Source organism: Tyto alba, unplaced genomic scaffold (genome assembly GCF_018691265.1).
Source record: "Tyto alba isolate M040663 unplaced genomic scaffold, T.alba_DEE_v4.0 Super-Scaffold_16, whole genome shotgun sequence".
NCBI classification, from domain to species: Eukaryota; Metazoa; Chordata; class Aves; order Strigiformes; family Tytonidae; genus Tyto; species Tyto alba.
The window spans coordinates 23,882,476-23,905,000 of record NW_024881278.1 but is presented as its reverse complement, the minus strand read 5'-3'; the positions used below and the strand labels follow the sequence as shown (position 1 = coordinate 23,905,000).

At 35.5% G+C, this 22,525-nt stretch overlaps 1 protein-coding gene across 1 annotated transcript in view; it reads right to left on the bottom strand.

Moving 5' to 3' along the window:
• Positions 1 to 22,525, bottom strand: part of CAMKMT (calmodulin-lysine N-methyltransferase) — a 222,002-nt gene that overhangs the window by 7,057 nt on the left and 192,420 nt on the right. The window contains exons 8-10 of the mRNA XM_032989241.2: positions 13,046 to 13,120; positions 5,980 to 6,043; positions 1,123 to 1,254 (exon numbers count right to left, since the gene is read on the bottom strand). Of these exons, the coding sequence (XP_032845132.2) occupies positions 1,123 to 1,254; positions 5,980 to 6,043; positions 13,046 to 13,120 (271 nt within the window). The remainder of the gene's footprint in view (positions 1 to 1,122; positions 1,255 to 5,979; positions 6,044 to 13,045; positions 13,121 to 22,525) is intronic.

Genomic DNA, 22,525 nt, shown 5'->3' with positions numbered 1-22,525 from the left:
AAAAACCATTACATTGGGCGATATATTTATATCATTTTATATCATTTAAAGTCAAGGTGGTAGATGAACGGTGACTGAAATTTATTTGGTTTTAGTGTGGCCAGATTCAGACTTACCTGAAGTGATTTTATCTACATGTGTCTAGATAGCTTTAATGGGAGTCTTTATTAAATATAAAATTACACAATAAAAAACGTTTGTTCCTTACAACGACATGCATTTTTTTTTTTAGAATAACCTGATTTCTATCCTACGCTGGTGCTAAATAGAAAAAAATGCATGTCACTTCAATTCTGAACATGTCTATATTTTCCAAGAGCAATTCTTAGAAAATTGCAAGAGGTTATGTCTAAGGTCATACAGACCTACAACAGTGGATTTCTTTATGGTATGTAATAGAGATCTCAGAATTGCAAGTAATAAATATGATTTTGATAAGCACTTCTACACTGGAAAATAAGAAATTCCTAAAAACTTTTCTGTGAAGCACCTTCCTCTTCATGTCCTGTATTACTCTATACTTATAAATAATAAAAAAAGGAGACTGATAACAGTGGCTTTATGTAAGCAAGCTTAGAAATCACACTCAGATAAGTGCTTTTGACCTAAATCTTGTAGCACCTCGATCTGACATATAACCCCACAACTGTGAAATTCTGTATGAGATTTAGCAGTTTGAAGCTGCCAACTGACCCAGCCATAAAGCAGCCAGAGATAAGGATTTAAGGTACGATATGATACAATTAGACATTCACCTCCTATTTATTTCATTCCGTTTCAGTATTTAACCTACTTAAAACTTGCAAGCTTTTTATTAAAATGCAAATGCTAGTGTGTCGTATATTTATAGGCAGCCAACGACAACAAGAAAAGACTCTCATAAATTAGATTTCTATGAATGAAAAGGGTAAACAGGAGATGCTTCTGCAAAACTCTTCTAGACACGCAGAGATAAAGGATGGTTCTACCACACAAAATAATCAGATACAAAAATAGCTGTTCAGAAACAGCACACCTAAGGAGTACTTTAATCAAACATTTAGGTTACCTGCCAAAAGGACCATGATCTCTTCAAAATGCAATGCGGATTAAAGTGTTATCTAACACAAGCAGAAAACTAACCTTGGAGTGGAAGTTCGAAATGTGTTCATCATAATTTTCATGTCTTTGGATAGAGAAACCAGCTTTTTCAGCTAGATTGCAAAACTGGTTTAAAGTATTCCCTCGGAGTGGAGCAAATACCACTGCTTTTCCCTGGAACATTAAAAAGAGAATTTATACATTTTTAAAACTGGAAGGGAACCAGATATAACATACACCTGACTAAGCTTTTAATGTACTCAAGCTGGAAAAGTCAGTTTTCTCTTGGTAAAATACCAAAATAGGGTAATACAAATAATTGTTCAAAATATGCAAGATTTCTGTGATTAAACAAATGCAAAATAGAAAGTAATAAATACATATTTTCTTTAGAAAACTGCCAACTGCCATACATCTGCTCCTTTTCATATAATAATGATGGCTATGAATTACCAAAATAAAACACAGAAAAAGCATACAAAACATACAATCACTGCAAAATCCATTTGTTAGCACATGACCATGCTAAGACTGTAAATAATGATTTTCTTTTTTCACTCTCACGCATAGAAGAGTACCTCCCATTTGCTGTGAGTGGAATTACAACAGTGTAAAACAAGGCAAAACAGGAGGCAAATCAGACCTGATCATTAATTTTTTAAGGATTTTAAACTACTTGAGCAGTGCAACAGAATTTGACATTAAATTGTTAAATTGCATTTAAAGCAGGACTTAATGTTCTCACATAGTAATTCTGGATCTTTCAAGACAATCATGCCATTTATGATGCCCAGGCAATACACTATGGTCCATTAGCTAATTTTTTGTTCATCCTTCTGTATTTAAGAAAACAAAAACTGTACCTTGAACTGACAGATTTTTGACTCTGTGCAAAGTACTAGCCCGAAACCTGACCTACTTGATATAGCATCTCTTGAAATCTTATTTGCAAAATTAATTCTAATTGGCTGAATACCGTGTTCTGTCACATGGAATGAAAACTGGTTGAAGAGCTGTAAACAAAGGTTAATATCAGCCAACAGCATATCACACTGAGGGGAGCCACAAAGTTTCTTGTGAGTTCTTGTATTTAACTTCTATATTAATGAGAGCTAAGACTAATTTGTAAGGAGTTGTAATCAACGAAAGAGACAAAAAAATATTTGTAGGGATCTGAAGAAATAAAATTATTAGATGCTGTAGAATAATATTTGGCATGAGAAAATGCAATCTTGTATACCACAGGAAAGAAGTGATCAGAAGAGAGAATTTCAGTGGAAACTGTGGGAAGTTACAATGCTGACACAGATACTTAGTGAGGAGGGTAGGGAGCAAATCTGTGCGTTGCAGCTCTTGCACACATATGCTGAGACAACGCGCAGTGAGGCAGCAATAAAAACTCTACATCAGCATCTATGGTACTAATGTGTAGTTGAAAGACTCCAGTCATTAATACCACAGCACTATATTTATTCTCACAATGTCTCTGCGAGATAGGAAAATACTGTTGTCCTCATCTTTCTCATGGGAAATTTAAGCACAAAGGAGACCTAGGGCAATATCCAAAGCAACCCACTTCTGTTCATTTGTGTAGCTATAACTTTAATTCTGTGGCTAAATATGAGGTGCAAAGGGGTGTAACTCCCACTGAAGGCACTGGAATTGCTTATGTAAATGTTAGGTCTGAATATAGGCTCAGCTCAGGATGAAAAACATTAAACACAGGAAATTCACAATCAGTTCCCTCACATCCTTGGCATGCTTTAATGTCATCAGACAGAAGTGGGCAGCAAAGGGAGCTTTCAGCTGAGGATTCTCCTCCTCCTGCTGCCGTCTCACACGCTCCCCAGAATGTTGTTCTGCAGAGACCCTTCCTGGCACAAGAAGGATGAGACTCCTCTGGAGTCCCTCATTTAAATGGGCAGCTTCACAGAGAGGTCACTGTCATGGGAAACATGTCCCCTGCCCAGGTCTCACTAACCACATGATTCACACGGGGACTTCAGGAATGGCTAAATGTCATAAATGGAGACTGCTGGTGGCCACACGCCCCACATCGGCCACTGATCCAGCAGCTTTGCTGAAGCAGTGCTCGCATAACAGCACCCCCTTACAGACTTCCACGTGGAGTCAGCAGTCTGTGAGGCCACTCCTTCTTATACTCTCCATAGACTACTTCAAATATAAATACAGTAAGATAGAATGTAACATGGTATGAAATACCTCCTAAAACCAGACTGAAAATCTTGAAATAACTTTGAAGAAGGGGAATGGCTTTTTATGTTAATCACTACACAGTTACTTTTGGACAGCTCCTTAGTGTAAAAACCCATTCATCTATTGAATTTAGTGTGCATCCAAAACATTGGAGGATCTTGTCCTCGCTGATAAAAACCAAGAAAACATAATTAAACTTAATACTACAATAATCTCCTCAAAACTGGCAGGTAGTGTGGTCAATTCTGGTCTATCATGATCTGGGTTTAAAGGGTTTTCTTGTCAACTGCCTGATCTCTGTGATTCTGCTACCTGTCGTGGGGCTGCATTCACATTTCTAATTTGAAAATGGTTTTCATTTCTTGGTTGCTGTACAATAAAAAATTAGACCAGTGGCCTGGGTCTACACTTGATGGATTATCCCAAGATTGTTTTTTTCTAATTCAGATGTGCATCCCAGTTTAGGATGATGTTTAAAGTTCAGAATGATCTTTCCTCAGCTGGGAAAATACTTCCAGTAATCTTGTGAACAAAACATAGAGGAAAATGTCAGTTACAATAGTTTGAAGTGTCACTAAAATGCTGCAGTAAGATAATGGGAGTGACGTTCACATTTTGGACATGACTACCACTAAGTTTACTCATCAATCATTATTTAATGCAGTCTTACTTGCTGGTACTAATCACAGCTCAATATCATCCCATTGACCTCATTGGGATTTTGAATGGATAGGCCACAGAAGAATCAAAGCCTTCATAAAAAATTTCTTAATTAGGTAAATATGCAAACAAGCAACTGCTTATCCTGAGATTGAAATTAAAAGTACATTTTAATGATAGGAAAAAATAAATTTAAATGTTGACAAATCAAGTAGCTTGCTTATAAGAGGAATAAAATATAGTAATTCAAGAGAAATTTGTTTGATGTAAAATTTCAGTGCCTAATTCTTAGAATTGGTTTACAGATGACTTTTGCCTTTCTGATAAATTCAGATAGAAGTTTCAGCCCCCAGTAACCCTGCAAGCTGCTCCTTTCTGCCTGTGTGAATTTCTGGTCCTCTCTTCCTGTGCCAATACAGCTGTCCATGGGGCCATAGTATGAATCAGATGACTGAAATGACCAGAGTCCTGTTTCTAGGAAAACAAAAAGTTACCCAAAACACATCATCATATGTGTTCATATACAAATGTATGTGTGTACTCATGTTTTTGGCAATACAGACCAACAGGGCCATGATTTTCTTGTCTCTTCCTGCCACTCATACTCTTCTCCCAGTGTCCCTTCATGGAGCCAGTACAGTGATGTATGGGGCTACCTGAAGAACCAGGTGTGGACATTAATTCTGGCTGAAAAAAAAAAGCTTTTTGCATTTTTAAAACTGGGATCAGTTTTGTGTTCCAGATCACCTCTGTTCCCAAAAATTATTGCATCCTGACAACTGACAGTACATCATGAAAGTAAGAATGCATCACTCTGGGCAGGAGCTGCTTAACCTTCCCTTGCTGCCACTAACAGAAATGTCTGGGTGACCTTTCACTCAGGGTGGCTGCATTTCTCCTGTCTTCCTGGCAGCCTTGCCCTGCAGCTCATTAAAATAATTCAGTCTTAAGTAACTTGGCTTAGGTCACTCAGGAAAGTCTACGATAGAATCAAGAATAGAAATCTGATCACTCTGAGCAAAGAATGGGATTACTTACATGACTAAAATGACTTGGTTTCTTAAGCCTTTGCACGTTTCATTTTGCAGAGCAAATCTCTTGTACAAAAAGTACAATGCAATTATTAAATAAAGTTTAGAGAATGCATTGCTAACATGAAATACTTCTGTTTTGAAAGGGAAAGTTTACCTTACTGGAAGATTTTTATGTTAAACATGAAAGGTAAAATTCCTGTATCAAATCCCTACTTACAGCAATTACTTCACATGTTTCCTCATACTCTCATTTTGATATCTTCTTTTTAAATATTTGCTGTTAGATTTGAGATTATTTGTTGGGTATAAGTATATGCATATAACAGATTGTTTTGTTTTGTTTTGTTTGTAGGTCTCTGATTTAACAGTTTAATAGATTGAGATCAGTAAAATATTTCCTCAGTGACACTCATGTAGAACATGCAAGCATTTTATGAAGAGCTTAATTTCATTATGTTCTAAGGTATAAAACATGTAAACACAGGGCTTACTTAATGGAAAAAAAGTTTTAGGCTACAATATATGCATAAGGGTTTTGTTCATTTTATATAAACAGAAATGAAAAGAAAAAATTTTCTTTTCAATAAATGAATACACAATGACAAAGGTTACAATTGAAGGGATTACAAATGACAGAAGCCAACATAAAAACTTTCAATATCGTACTTTTACTTTAATATGAAGACATTATTATCAAAGGAAAATACTTGAGAAATGCTTTGATAAAAATAATCTCACGCTATCTTTGAAGCGGTTTCATTTATTTTACTACCCACTGTGTTCCTTATCAGAAGGCCAAGTATAAGAAGTTTCCTAGTTTATGATTAGGAAAGAATCTGATAGATTAGAAGACTCAATTGAAGTTGGACATAATAAGTATTAAAGTATTACATGACATTAATCCTGCCATTCCATTACTCTCTCAATCATTGTGCACAGACTAATTATTCTGAAGCCAGTGTTCAGGAGAAAATAGAAACATACTTACACTGGGTTGGAGTAATCTCTTTATTGCATCAACAAGGCTAGCTCTGTACTGGTCCAGAAACAGGCTGACATTGAGAAGAGAACAGAATCCAGATTAAAATGGGTTTTCAATTCTAATGATACTAATGCAGATAAGTACAAGGCTAATTACATATGTTTACACAATGCTGTAAAAGAGAAACTGTGGTCTACATTTCTGTCCAGTTCAGGTACTTTTAAATATTAAAAATACATAAAACCAAATATCATCTAAACAAAGCTAAAATATCAGCATGAAACATAGCTTTATGTAGCTGAAATTCACAGATCACATTTGCTAGCTATTGAAATACTACCATACCAGAAATCAGGATCAATATACAAAGTTAACATTTTACAATTTTTTTATACAAAGGGAGGTGAGGTGGGGTTTTTTATTATATTTCAGGTGTTGCTGTTAAGGTTTTTTGTTTTGTTTTGTTTTGTTTTTTCCTTTTATCATCACAGTTGTGGCATTAATTCATTCTTGTTCTATTTATGTATTTATCTCTACCTATCCCTATAAAGATTTACAAGCCCTTACCTCCTCTCTCCCTCAAACACTGTTCAAATACACAATGACCCAGATCATACAGAGTTGTCCTCTCTCAACAGTGAAATCCTTCATCTCCAGCATGGGTCCCGTAAGGATAGCAGCAGAGTCAATTTTCCCATGCAATGTTGCCAACATGCTCAGCCCTATTTTGGCGTGATTACCTCATGATTTGAGGGGATAATTCATTCTTCACGCCCCTCAGTACCTTAATGTATATACTAATACTGGCAACCAGGGTGCCAATCACCCTTGACTAGATATTTGTGGACATGTAGTTACTGTGGATGAGAGTGCATTTACAATGGTTAGTGAACAACCATCAGACAGCAACCGATGCCTTTCAGTCCCTACTACCATGGGCTGCATTTATATTGGCGATTCAGATAAGAAAGTATATTGAGCAGGCCACAAATAATGTAATTCTTTCCTCATTATTTTTCATGCTTTCTCTGTAATAAAACTGCTTCCCAGCCTGTGTCAAGCTCAAGTTCTACACTACATGGCATTCTGTCCATTCTCTATGATTTTTGTTCTATACTCCCCTTTCCTTTATTCTCAAACATCTCTTTCTGAAGAGAAGTGGGTAATTTTTTTCTAGGTTTGAAATTTTCTAGAAGAATATAAAGAATATATGAAAACACTGAAGAGAAAAAAGTAGTCTGCCAACGACATGCCAGTCATCAAGAACAGAATAAGTGTGGATATTTAGATAAGGACACTCCACAGCTACCAAGAATACAATATTACATATCATAGGGTTAAGTGGCTGTGTAAGAGATGCGAATTTTTGTTTCTCGGGTTAAAAAAAAAACAAACAAACAAACAAACCTATCAGAAAACTTGTCAGTGACCAAATTTCATCACTAAAAACTGGCACAACCTCATATTGTTGATAAAATATGGTTGACTGGGTATCCATACATTTCTTAAAGAATATTTCATATAGAAGTATAAGCTGAAATTCTTCTTAAGACATTGAAGTATTAGATAACAATTTCTCTGATAGCCTGCCCACAAGAAAATTTAAACTTTAGCAACTGGCATGATGGCTGCCCCTCAGCCTTGATTAATCTTATTGGAAGAACCTTACTGAAAAAATGCTTGTTTAAATTTAATTAATTGAAACAGCAGCTCTAATGTCTCCTGGGAGTTTTAATCACACTCACCTCAGGTAGATCCCTATACACATAGATACCATAAGATACTACTTCACTGGGAACTTAGCCACCTGCAGAAGAGGTGGGATACAGTGCATAAGTCCTCTCCCAAAAGAATCACTAAAAATAATTAATTTTCTTCAACGTGAAACATTACAAACATGCAGATATTTAAGACTTGCAGAGATCCTGTGTAGACAGAAGTACATTTCAAATGAAAAATGTACTTATAATATTTTTATTTCTGAAAGTAGTGTAGTGGAAACAATTTTGGGGCAGATTACCAGTGCTAAAATTCCCTTTTCATGGACCTGCATACCATTCTCTCTTTTTATAACAAGACAGGGGCGCAACTGCTGCTACCAATCTTGTTACTTTACAGTGAGAGAACTATAGGCCTTTGTTCACCAGAAACTGAGTGTCTGAGAACTTAAAATGGTTACATGACCTGCTAGATTCAATAATACCTTTTCTGTCCAACTCCAATTGATATTTTGGTGGTATGGGAGGTAGACTCTTAGCCCTCTTAGCTTGGGAAACTCAGATAACCTTGGAAAGTTGCCCTGGATTTGCTCCCAAATTGTCCCTGTCCTCCAAAAGGCCTGACCCTGGGAACAGGACCTACTTCAATTGAAAATAGTCTCCAATCTTGTGATTTCCAGTCTATTGCTCTGTGAGTCATACGCTCTGACCAGAGGGAGCAAAGAAGGCTGGAAGCAATGTTAATGCAATGCAGTGACTCCAGGGAACATCGCTATCTTTCCTCTGAGTCGGATGATGCCTTGAATGAGGAAAATCCTGAAGAAGTCGTTAGATAATCTGTGCTGCAGACAGGGAAAGCACAAGATTTGGCCCACGCAAGGAGATTTAGTCACGCAATTTCTCTTACAGGTAGAATTTGTATGACTAAACATTACCACAGCATACTGAAAATGTATCTGAAAGAATACTTTAAAGCTCTCAACAGCTCAGTGAAATTAACGTATTGTTCTAAACAATTCGCACTCAGTTCTCACACCCCAATTAAAATTTGGCTTAGCTCACCATTACTTTAGTGGCAATGTCTCATGTTTATGTAGTAAGGATGCTGTGAAAGCAGCAGCTCAGGACAGGAATAGCAAGGTTTTCTCAGCTCAGCAAGGAGGCTTTGGATTGCAGCAGTAGAGAGGTAAGAACACAGCTGATGATTTGGCCTTTGCTTAGGCAGTGCTCTTAACCTGTGAAATCTGGCAATCTCGTGACCTCTCTCCTCTTGTCTTTTTTTAATTTGAACTTACAATTAAAACCAAAATGAAATTTTATACCAAAACTGTATGGAAGTAACAGTAAGCCACAGGAAACAAATTAAAATAACAAGTAGATTCTCAGTTTGATTCATGCTGATATCCTTTTATATTGTGCTTCGCATCAAGTGGCATACACTGATATTTTATAGGCTATGATGTGAACTTATTTTTCTTTTTGCACACTTTGCAATTGGTAAAAATCTTAGTTTACAGGCGTACTTCAGACATGATCACATTCATGTATAGTGCCCAGTGTATAGAGCCATTTTTTTTTTTGTTCGCCTTCAACTACACGGCTGACATAAACTGAAAAACCCTTACTTTCATGTTGTCAGATTCCAATGCACTTGAAAGTGTGTGCAAGAAATCAGGCTTAAAATGAATAATAAATTTAAACTGAAGAAGGACAGAGATCTTATTGCATTCTTGCAAAAAGATTTCCTTATATTAAATGAAATACACTAATGGAGACTAAATAGACGTATTTTAAGATATTTAAATAATACTTTCAGTTCAGTTCTACATTCCTGGTGAATCCACAACTCCCCATGACTTCAACAAAAATCTCAGCAGTGAAAGTAATGTGGGATAGCCCCCCCCCCCAGCCTCTGTTGTGCAAATACTTATGCATATGCCAGACTTTAAGAATATAATCAGTCCCAGTAAGTAAAGTAAAATATTATACATTTCCAAAATGATGTGGGAATCTAGACCTTGTACCATCTCTACATTAAAATTTTTTTGGGAAAACTTGTTTCACAAGAATGTGAAAGAGAAAGATTTTTCTATTGGCTCCGTCCTACTGGTCATAACTCTCTCCTTGGATTAAAAATCTCAGCAACTTTTTTCTTAATAAAGAAAAGGATATACACTTCTTTTTAAATAATCAAAAATCTGAGGCTCTCAAGAGCTTTAGAAGAGTCTTGGTTTTGGCCTGTTATTCTTCCTCCTCTATTCATACTCACTCTTACAATTCCATCACCTGAATAACTTTATATCCACAAGTGTCGGTCAAACGAAAGTCTAAAATTCTGGGAGCTCTCACCTGGCCTTGAAGTTCCCCCTCAAAAATATAACGTGGGTGGATATGCTTTAAAAATTCCACTGTTTCAGTATTTTTTTCCAGTGTATCCTTCTTCCAGGTATGGCCTCACCAGGATGTTCTTTTTTCCTTATTTTTATCTCATAGTTGACATTTTACAAGTTATTTCGGAACTGCTGAACCATGAAACTATTTTTATTGTCAAAATCCTGAATGCTTAAATAATGACTAGCTTTCACAGTTTGCCTCTTATTTATTTTATAATCTAGTTGAGCTACTAAATTTAGCTGTTAACTAATAGACTGTCTGTTCTGGGAAATAACTTATTTTCCACCCCTGCACACCAGGTTTATGAAAGTCTGGCTGTAAATATATGAATATAAACATATTGCTGCTTTTTGTAATCATGTACATTTTTACGTGAACCTCCATGTGGATTTGGAATATGTTTATGAATAGAGCTTGTTTTCATGTAAATGGGATCAAGCAGTACCACTGGTTAGCTCTTCAGAGAATCAGACAATATCACCGTTGCTGGAAATACTTCAATAAAAATTTATCCATGTACCTAATATTTGAACTCGGATTTTTTGCTTTCTAGTTCTCTGTTCTAATCTCAGATTTTATTGACTGACAATGAGCTATACGATGGTGTTAAAATAAATGCAATCTATTCTATCTGGTTTTATCGCTGCATACTTCAGGTTTGAGCTGAGGAGCTATAAGAAAAGAGATATTTTTTCTTCCTCTTCAATGGTAGCCCAAAAAATTCAGAAAGTAAAAATCCTGCCAACAGTTCTCAAGCTGATTCTATATCTAGGAAGAGAAATACATGAAAATGAAAAGAAGATTCAAGTTTGATAAAGCATAGAACATTTTTTTCCCCCGCCTCTTCATGTACCAGAAAACCTAGTGTCCATAACTAAAAGAATGATTTCTAAAAGAAACAAACAAGAAAGGGATTTTTTGTGCTTATTAAACTATAGATATGGGCACTTGCAACAAGAAAATGCAGACAATTTGTGAATAAAAACACGTACTTTAAACTAACCTTCACATTTCTATTTATTTTTTAGAAAACCATAAATATTTATACACTTACCTGCATCTTAAGTGCTTCAAAATAAATGTACAAAAATGCAGGGATTGCAAATGCATTATGTATTTTACCTGTCATGTTTGATTCTTTGTTTCCTAAAGAAACTACACTATTTCCAAACAGACTGGGAGGACTATTAGGCAAGAATATTACTGAAAAAAACAACTTAAGTCTTCCTCCACTCTGCTGTACTCCCAGCACAAATAGGATGACATGGTGTGAGTATCAAGAGTACAAGAGATGGCACAGCCAGGTTGTTTTGATATTTGTGTGAAGAATAAATTTAACTCTAAATCTCTTGGCAAGACCTTGCTTCACCCACATAATCTGGAGAACATCCATATGTGAGCCTTGTCTAAGCCTCTGAGAAGACTGCTGCCCTCCTGCTCATGTCCGCCAGCACTCTGATCTGACTTTCATACTTAATCTGATCTAATCCTGCCCAGCATTAACTTCATCTGTGCAATGAAACCTGGAGTATCCATTCTAATATTTGGTGAGGAAGGCATTTACTAAATTACTTGCTGAAATCATATGGTGTTGTTTAGCTCCTTATTTTAATCAGATGATGCATCTCTGAGGCACATTATCAGCGATTAGTTAGAAACCTTTCTCTGTCCTTTTTGGGAACAAAGAACTTTTCTGAAATTAAATGCTAAGAGAAATGAAGCACTGTTGCATTTTGTCAACAAATAGGTATTAGAAAAAGAGAAAAAGATGACTAAACACACTTTCTCCAGTGCTATACAAATCCAGTAACTTTTCTGAAATAAGAAGAGTTTGCTTAAATAGCAAAATATCAGAGAAAAAAAAAAAAGCTTTAGAGGAATATTTTGTCAGAAGCCACTTAAAAAGAACATTGTTTAAAAAGACAATAGACAGCTTCATACTTCCCTTTGCCTTTTTCCTTTAACTACTTCTTAGGAAGCTACAGAAATCTACTGAACTGAGCTGTCCTGGAAAGTCCCTGTTTTCAGAATTTGGTCTCTCACAACAGTTACGTGCAACAAAACATAAACAGCTTTTTGTTTTTGACATTTAAAGGGTCAAGAGCATATATCCATGAAGGAAAGACAGATTCATTTAAAAATATCTACTCTCCTAAGTGGAATTTGCACATCTCTTTTTACACTGTCTCCTTTTATATATCACAAATAATTTATAATGTACCATTTTTAAAGTTAGCATGCAGCAAATAAAACACAGCACAGTTCTGTAAATCCAGTATCAAAAAAGGGTTGTGTCAATAATGAAACCTCTTTGCATAAATTATTAAACAATATACTATATTGTAACATGTAACTACCTTTTCATAAATTAAGTGCGGTACTCTTATTTTTTTACTAAGAATTCTCTTACAATTAACATGTGCCTGTGTAAATAATATAAAGCTTATGTCTACAAATATTGCTGTCAAACTGGTTTAGGAAACAGAACGTTATGGAGGAAAAAAAGGTTTTGAAAATCTTTTTCTCCTCCGAAAGATTTTCCGGGGAGTAAAAAATATATCCCCTTATATCAATAGTCAGATCTTTCCTAAGAAGTAAGCTAATTGAGCTGTTTGTGTTGATAAACTCCCTTTTCTCCAGACTGTTCCTCACTGAGCCATAATTATTTGCAATTTGCCTAAGTCGTCCATTTACTGATACGTCAAGCATGAAACAGAGGCAATTCCAGAAAATGGAAATGCTTCTCAAAATCAATCTTTGGGAAATAATGTGGTAGAAGTTACTGTGTGATAGAAGACTACCTTATAACTGTCACATGGAGATGAATATTAATTTGTTGAGGTTAAGGTGGCTTTGTGCTTCATTTGTTGACTTTGCTTAGCCATCAGCAAGCAGCACAGTACAATTACTCCAGCAAAGCTATTTTTCTAACATGAGTTTTATGATTTTTATGTACTTACCAGTCAGCACACATAACAATGTCAAAATGTCCTTCCAGTTGAGAGACATCTGTCTCATTATCCCATCGTAAAATGCTAGAGGAAAAAAGATTAAAAAAAAAATGAAAAGAAAAAAGGACTTACATTTTTCATCTTGAGATTTTAAAAGTATTAATATTATTCTTATTTGACACAGAAGTGTTTTAAAAAGTACACACTTGTTACTTTCAAAGATGAATGTAAAAATATTATTCTGTACATTTTTAAGGTTCTAAATCTCAAAGCTAAAGAGCTGTTTTTTATTATAACAGAAAGGCAATCCACACAGGTTCTGATGAGTGGATCACCAAAAAATATGCATTTCTGAATTAGTGGCACATGTATGGCTTCAGATTTTTACCCCTTAACACCACTGCATGAGGAACTGAAGTCAACAATCTGAATGAAACACAAATTTGCAGAACAGATGTGAATTCATGGATCTCTGTTACATCTGGCAGGCAAGTCAGTTGTGTTTCTCATTGATGAAGTGAGCATTCACTTGGGCTGGAGGAGGGACAGGGTAAAAAAATGCCAAGCTTAACTTCAATGCCAGCTATGTTGCCTCAGGCAAACTCAAAAATACAGCAGTGCTGACTCTGTCAACACTTATTCTCTCACAGGTGATAAGTTATTTAATTCTAAGGTACCCAATAGTAGGTAAAAATGCACATATGTACAAAGTTCTTCTTTGCTTAGAAATGCTGCTGATATATGTAGCTGACACAAAGAATTTCAGTACTTTTCTTCCATTTAAAAAACAGCAACTAGTACTGGAATTTACTGCATACTTAAAATATCATTACCCCAAAGATTTGAAGCTGCATTTCTATTTCTAGGCTATTAAAAAAAAAAAAAAAAAAAAAAAGAAAGAAAAAAAGAAAAAAAAGAATCTATCCTTCTTTTTAATTTCCTGGTTATTTATAATAGAAAGTATATAAATATTTATGGGAAAAGCACTTGTGGGGGAAGGGTCTAATCTGATCTTGTCAGGTTGTGCATGCTTATCTCAGTTTTGTATGAGTCTTGACCAAATAGACCCTTTAGTCTTCCTGCAGCTATAATCTACTTCTGGTTAAAAGCCATCTCCATTCACATCCTACTCCTAATATTTAACTGAGGATCAGTTATAATGTGTTCATTCAGAAATGTTCCCTAAGTATACAGGAAAAAAGGAAATTTTATACATTGACTATACTATATGCAAAAAAGGCTCGTAAATACGTAGATAGAGAGATATAGAGCCATAAAGAATTAAGGTACCACAACATGTGTATCCATTGCATACACAAAATTTAAGAGAATGCTTTTAAAAGATGGAAATTATGAAAGGAGAGGCCCAGTTGGTTGGGAAAGCTTTGATTATGGGGGCTCAGTGTAACTGAACAGATCACGACTCATTAGCCCATTTGCCCTCCTGGAATTTACTGTGACAATCCAAAGAGAAAAAAAGAGTAGATTAATTTAATTTTTCCCCCTCAAATTGAAAGTAATCCAGATTTTAGAAGCCTAGGTAGCTTTGCACACTGGCACGCAGCAGGCATCCAGTAGTGGAAAGTGACAAAGGAGAGTTCTCACTCTCAGCTGCTGGCTGCCTGCTGGCTACCAGCAGCTTTTTCAACCCTGTTTCCGTGGAAACTTAGGTTAGAATGGTGAAAATTAGGTAAAGGTAAGTTTTGTGGGTTTAAAGCACGCACTCTAATACTTTAAGAATCCTGAAGCAGAACTGGAAATTGGTAGATGAACTGTGAGCCTTAAAAGGCCACCTTTGGTTCTCATTGCTACAGAAACAGAGATCTGATCAGTACCACTATAGGGATTTGAATTATGATTTTTTTAACCCATATATTTACTATACTTCACACATGCAGTTTGGAAGGCAGCACAGGTGCCTCCTCCTGGAAAAAAACCCACCTCTCTCATGTTACTGTCAGGTTCCTGCTGAGCACCCAAAATACAGCATTTTCTGTGCACACCTACTGTAGGCACAAAGGAGTTTGTGTGGGTAGGTAAAAGCTCAGAAACCATAATGCTGAGCAAAACATGGAATCGATGAGTTGCCAGGAGCACGAGCAGTGGTGCAATGTGAGTGGTGTGTATGCTGTTAGGAGTGATCTAAGGGCCCTACATCCAGTCTTAAACCAGTCTTCCTCCATTTTCCTGATCTAGCACCAGGGCTGCTCATGGTCTCTAGCTTCAGTACAGTTGCATTCCTGAAGACATGATCGTTATGCAAAGGCCAAGGATAAATTTACACACAAGATTTTCAAAATCAACTTTGTCATAAATTTGCAAAAGGTATAGGAAAATAGTTATTCCTGTAGGGAAATAACCATGTAAACTAAAGATAATTTCTATTAAATAAATACCAACAGGACTCATTTTTATCTCAGTCAGGATATATGCACACTGGTGGGAGAGATGCAACAAGTTGTATATATTTATCCCTGCTATTTTTAGCCAAGTGCAAGTATGACTAGTAAGGGAAGCACAGCTAGGGTATGTGTAGCTCAATACTGGCTGCAACCTCCAAAACTGTTTTGGTAGCTAACTCTTAGCTACCACATCTACACTGTTATCTGTTTAATGCTTCCACAAATTTGCATGAGCTGCAATCTGCACCTGCACCTGTAAAGCAGACATGCCCCCGCTGAATCAGGCAATTGGAAACAATTCTGTTCAGAGTCAGCATTATTACATCATTAACACTAATGTCAGAATCAGTTTGGTTCTGAATCAGCATCAGCTATCAGAATTCAAAAATTCTAGTGTTAATGAAAGTAGTGAATCAGTCAGGACGTATATAAATACCATCACTAGCCATACAAGTTCTTGTAATCCAAACAGAATTCCTGAGTATGAAGTACGTAAAAATCCACTGATACCACAAAACATCTCTGAGACAGGTAAAGATGTGTATATGTGTATCTAAATGCATGTATCTATATGTAGTAAGGGGGTGAGGAACAATCATTTTTTCAGGGATTATTGAGGACATGACTCTTGGACTTAGTGGTCAGACCTGAAAGAAATACCAAAGACACCACTGAAGTAAGTGCTGATTGCATTTCCATTTAAAGAAAAGCACTACTAGGAAACCCAGAAAAGTGTTAGCAACAGAAATCTGAAAATGTCAGTCTTTATGAAATTTCCTTTTAAAATAATAGATGTAAGTGTAATAATACCATATCACAAAGTCTTTTAAGTTGCTAGTATCATGTTGAGTGCCAACATGAAAAAAATGCAAGTCTTGTTAATATTTTCCTCTTGTTCCATTTCCAGTGATGCTAAATTAGTGGACATAAACCACTTTTTTCTAAAGTCACTTTTCTTCTATCAAAATAAGAAGTTTTAAAGCTGTAATATTTTTATGTCTTTCTTTTGAGGCAAAACGCTAAAGTACTAGCAGCTGAAACTATTTTGTAAGTTTGAAAAATGTGCTTTACTCTGTATTTCTGTCCAAGACACACCTTCAGTGGCTTTTTTTGCAAAAAAAAAAAAAAAAAATCAAACAATCAACATATCTACAGCTGTGTAAGGCCCACTCTTGATATCATTTTGTGCTGACTTATTTAACTTGTGCAGGTTTAGTTTCTTGCAATTGAAAATGGGCAACTCAGTTTCAGCAGAAAATAGTCTGAAATCCACTGAAAATATAAACCCATTTGGGAGCGTTTTTTTGGCTACAAGAACATTGCAAAATGAAATAGGATGTGAGGGAAAAACACTACTGCACTGTTCAGCTACTACTTAGGTCAAACTGATGGTGGCTGAAACTTGGTACCCGCTAATGACTGCTTTATGGCCTGTATCAAATGAATTTGACCAGTTTTCAGAGCAAAAGTACCTACATCACAAAGCTATTACTATAATTATCAATCTTGATGGTAGTTCTAGCAAAAAGGACAAGGACTGAATGAGCTATGGAGAATGAACTATCCTCTCACATTCAGAGGTGTCTTTTCCAGGTCAGGGATGAAGCACACTATCAACATAGTCTGAGAAAATACATATTGATGCTTTAGTTTCCTCGGTTGTCAACCTTACATCATTGTAAAGTAACAAATTCATTTTAAAAGTCCCATACAACACACAACACAATCCATGAAAGTATTTCTTTCTTTTTTTTTCCCCCCTTGCTTTATCTTTTAAATTGACAAGCAAGGCAGAAATGTGATTAGGTCAAGATAAAAGGAATTATAATGATAATAGAACAAAAATATCAACAAAGAAAATTAAGACTTTAAGTATTACCAATGTACCTCCAAATATCTTCTTGTATTTTAAAGAAAAAAAAAACCCACATCAAATTAGCAAATACTGCAGGGATAGTTATGGCAGCCCAGGCTGCACTTCCCTTGTACAGTAATTCTAATTTATGGAGGATAGCCTGACAAATGTCGACACTCTTTTTCTTACACTGGTAAAGTATCTCATCAATCTATAACAAAAGACCTGATTTTACCAGGTTTTTATTTCTTATGCAAAATTCCTCATTATTATTATTATTCAACTACTGTTATTCAGTGTTTGTCTTCCTAGTGTGTCTAGGCAGGTAACTTACATGAGGAAAATCAGGTTAAGTCTCTGATTACTAAAACTTGAAACATTTCCAAGTCCCTCAGAGATGTTCTTGTGATGAATGGCATAGGCTAGAGCAGCTCTCAAGTTAGCAGAAAAGTAGTTGTGCAGATAAAGAAAAAAAAATCAAAATTAGGAAAATGGACAAAGGCACAAAAGCCTTACTTGCTTCAAAATCTATTAGTAGGTTTAATAAAGATTAAAAAATGTGTCCCCCTTAGCAGATTAACAGATACCAAGTACTGCTACCTACCCACCTCTTCTTTTCATATTTTAATTTAGGCTTCAGTCTTTGAAAAGCGTTATCATTGGTAAGTACACAGGTTCAGGTAAAAGATTTTGTCTGGGGATTTATATGACTTTTTCTATAACATTAACCAAGCAAGTTCATTAACACATTAACAAAAGGCATCATCAGGATGTTTCTTCTCACCTTGATCTCTGTTTGAGATTCCTCAGTTTTGTATAAAGATCAAAAAGATGGGCTTTAATTTAACAACAGAGTCATTGTTTACACCTATCATTACAACTCCTCTAAGGAGTCTTGAAAATTTGCCTACCATCATTTCCTCATCTTTCTCAGTATACTATAATTAAGTTGCTCTTATTTCTCTACCTTCTTTCACCTTCCGCCTTTCTTAGCCTCACTACTTCACCTTGCTTTGTATTCTTACCCATTATCTCATTCCCTACAGTGCATACCTGGTTTGAAAGGACCAAGGCTAAATTTTCAACCACAGGTACCCAACATCAACAATTCTCCTTTTCCTTTCACATTTCTAAGCAGTTTGAATGTGATATTTACAATTGCTTATGGACACTCCCTTCTAATGATCTCCTTGCAGGTTTTGGTAACTTCCACATCATTTATCTGCTCTTGTCAAAGTATACTGATGATTTTTCTCAGCTAGGCTCAAAATCTGCACTTTATCCTCACTCTCCAGGACCCTTCTTCTCTCTTCAGCCCAGTAAAATCTTGTTATTCATTAGAATTTTTAATTCCACTATTTTCTGTTTGGGTTTTTTTAATTGCCTCTTGCTGTTTTTTCAATGTGTTCTTCTAAAGATTAACTTCAAACCTTTCCCATATTTCTGATAATTTCACAGTGTTCCACCTCAACCTCTTCTTCCTCTGAATTTTACTTCTGAGCTATCTCATCCATAAAAGCTAAACCCAACTACTCTTCTAATTCACACTGTGTATCTAGACTTACAACTCAGTACTTTTCACAGCCTCAGTGAGTGAGAAGTTCATCACCCCTGAAGTACAAGGCATTGTTATTACCACCTTTTCTTGATCCCTTTGGACACAACCATTAATTTCAGTCTGTAATCTATACTTATCTTAGACTTTCCTCTAAATTTGCATACTTCAGCTCTGTTCAGATTTTGCTTCTTCTCTCTGCATAGCATCTCTGAGAAGTTTCTTATCTACCCACTCAACTTAAACTCTTGACCATGTCATCATCACTTACATCTTAACATCACAATACTGTTCTCTCTGCTCTTGGAAAATGCAGTCTTACCCTATTAATATTTATTCAGTAGGCTGCTGCAAAGATTGTTTTTCTTGCCTACAACCCTGATCTTGTCACCTTTCTCTTTGTACTCCTCCAGGTAAGTTGCAAGTCTTCTTTTCCAAATGCTTCACAACAGTTTGCTTCCCTATTTTTTATCTCTCATTCAATATTGAAAGGACAAGTTCCTTCTATAATCAGCCCTAATGTCAGTCTGCATCTTCCACTTAACTTTTCAAGCAAGCACCTTTACAATTTTCTTCCACTATGTTATCCATGAACATCCACAAACTTACTCCATTATCCTTGAAACTCTCCTTTAAAATAGTGCCTACAAAAACTGAAAAGAGGCTAGGCTGCTCTTGTGCCTCCAACACTGTCTATCATACCGACTACAGTTATGTTGTTATCCTTCCTCACCATATCTACCTCTGGTTTTAGACCACAGATTCTCTAACACCAACTGCCTTTTTGCTCGCTGTTTATACAATGCCTGGTACAACAATTCATGTTGAAACCTCATCACATTAATGTGATAACACAAAGGAAGAAAAAACACCCAAATCAATTATGGTTCCCTTGTAACTTGAGATATTCTATGATTCTATCTAGGTTTTCCTGCCTTAGAGTTCATTTTTTAAAAGTGCATGATAAAGTTATGTGCTTTCCTTATTCCTTATTCTAAGAACATATTTTTTCTCTCTTATTCCATACAACATATTTTGCTAAAATTCAGATGGGAACATTACAGTTTTGTCTTCAGAAATAACAGTCCTAACACACATTAGCTGAATATCAAAAGCTACTAAATTTTGGGGACATAATAATTACACTGCATGTAAATACAACTGTTGCAGAATAAAGTTTTCCATTTTGTAGACACACCACAGTCCAACATTCAGCACAAGTGTGGCTATTTTTTTAAAAGAAGTGAGAATATCTTGTATAAAAATGTTATTAATAAAAAAATACCACTGGTGTTTTTGAATTTGCCTTTTCACATCCCTCCTTTACATCAATACATTCTAAATCAGTCTCTATTTAGGAGATTGACTCCTGTTTTCATCAAGGTTCATGTAGTACATTATGCACAAAATGGATGGTTCTCACATTCTAACTTAGACTGATATGGTATAAAAACCCACATTATTTCAAAATGCAAGACAGCAAAGCACATGTGGCAAAGCCATACTGGTAGGATGAAAAGTGAATTAAGGCTTCGTAAAAGTTTGTTTTGTATAAAAATATGAAGGAAAATAAGACAGTTTATTGTTCTATGGAAAGCAGTCCATGCATTAATATGGGGAGGATAATCAAGGGAACAAGAAAAAAGAATGTGTAGTGAACCAGGCAGGTCTAGGAGGACTAAATGGAAGGAAAAATTAGAAACAGCAGAGAAGATGTAATTCACATGTGCTTAAATTCTGAGGGCAGAAGAGATCACAGTAAACATCCAAGATTTCAAATGTCTCTATCAAGCCCATATATCTCAGGATATTAATACACGTTTCAGAAAGATATCCAACTTGATTTAAACACATTCACTGCTTAAGAAACTACCACTTCCCATGGAAAGACGTTCTAATGTATTATCAGTCTGTCAAATCTCTTTTTTTTTCTAGACTGAATTTGTCTAGCTTCAATTTCTACATCTTGTTAGGTACTTGCAAGCTAGATTAAAGAGTGATCTCCTATTAAAGATTTTTTTCTCAACAAGAGACTTTCAGATCAAAATCAATTCATTTCTTAACAATCAAGTCATTTCTTTGACAAGTTAAGTAAATAGAGCTCTTTAACTCTCTCATTTCCAGACTCTGATTCACTCTTTTGCCTCTTTCCTAAACCCCATTCTTTTTTCAGTATCCTTGGTTAATGTTTGAATAACTGAATATTAATTGAATATTAATGAAATAAAGATAACACACACTGTAAGCATAATTTTGTCAAAATTTGAAGTTTGTCTCAACTTTCCTATGTCTGTGGCAAAGAGCAGCTGAAAGAACCTGTGAAGGAGAGAGCCTTACCTTGCAGTAAGGTAAAATAATCACATGTTGGCACTTACAGAGAAAGAGGTAATTAATATAAGAACTGAACCAGGACAATATAGTTCAGTGCTCTGTCATTGAGACCTCAGCCACTATTACACTGGATGCCATTTACTCTTTAAAAGATTTGTTTTCTCTTTGTGTTTAATTCTGAAAGCTTGTAAATTCATCACATTTGTAAGGAATAGTAAAATCTTGGTAAGTTTGTAACCTATTAACCTTTAAGGAGAAGGAATTGTCACTTTTGGTCACATGGTCATACATTCTTGATGTGGGTTCTAAAGTTGACTATAGAATGAACAAAGAGTATATGATACATTATTACTAATCAAATCTAAGGGTGCATCATCCACAAGCATTTCTCTCATGGACTTGATGTTACATGTACTTGTTTACACTCTTATGTGTAATGTAATCTCTCTGAGGCAACTCTTAGCAAAAAAATAGACTTGTCCACAGCTAAAACTCACAGGTCCCATATCAGGACTAAGTATATACATTTTGTTCTTAACAGATTCGTCTTCTCAGACAAGGGAATCTGAAGGAAGAACAAATTCCCGGGTAGGTAAGACAGACAGGGTCTGTTAACCTTTAGAACGTATTACTAGCCTTCCTCTTTGATATAGCTATTCCATCATGACATTTGTAATAACAACAATTTTTCAAAATTCTACTACCCAAACCCCTGCTTCAGGAAGATTTCCACATTAAAATAAAGAGAAGAAAAAGAGCAGAGATGTCTCGACTTTGTTATTACTAATTTAATCATCGGTGGTCATGTTCAAAACAATGATATAATGCACATCAAACTAATAACAGTTGATAGTAAGAAGACTGCTATCAGGATAACTCATATTTTAAGTTATGGGGTTAACAACATGATTCATGGGTAATTTTTGAATTCTGAAAAAAATAAAATCATCAAACCCATACATGGTTTTAATAATTTGTCACACTATGGCAAGTCATTATTAGTAACTTGGTGGCATCATTGTACCTATTTCCAGTAGGCATAAGCAAGAAATTCTGAACATACTCATGGAAGCTAAAAATAAAATAGAACTGTATATCCACTGCTGAAGTAAACTGTTTACTAAATATCTATTATTACATTATAACACATAATATGACAAACTGCCAGTTTGGCTTACATTACTGTGCTTTTAAACAATAATCAAGAGTTGGCAGAGAGCAGATAAGTGCTCATTTACTGCATTTTGTATAAATCTAAATAAATAAATGTATGGCAGGTTGTCCTAATCTAACTTCTCCTGGCTGATACTGGATTGTTCCTTTCTGCGCCATACACGTTTTGGCAT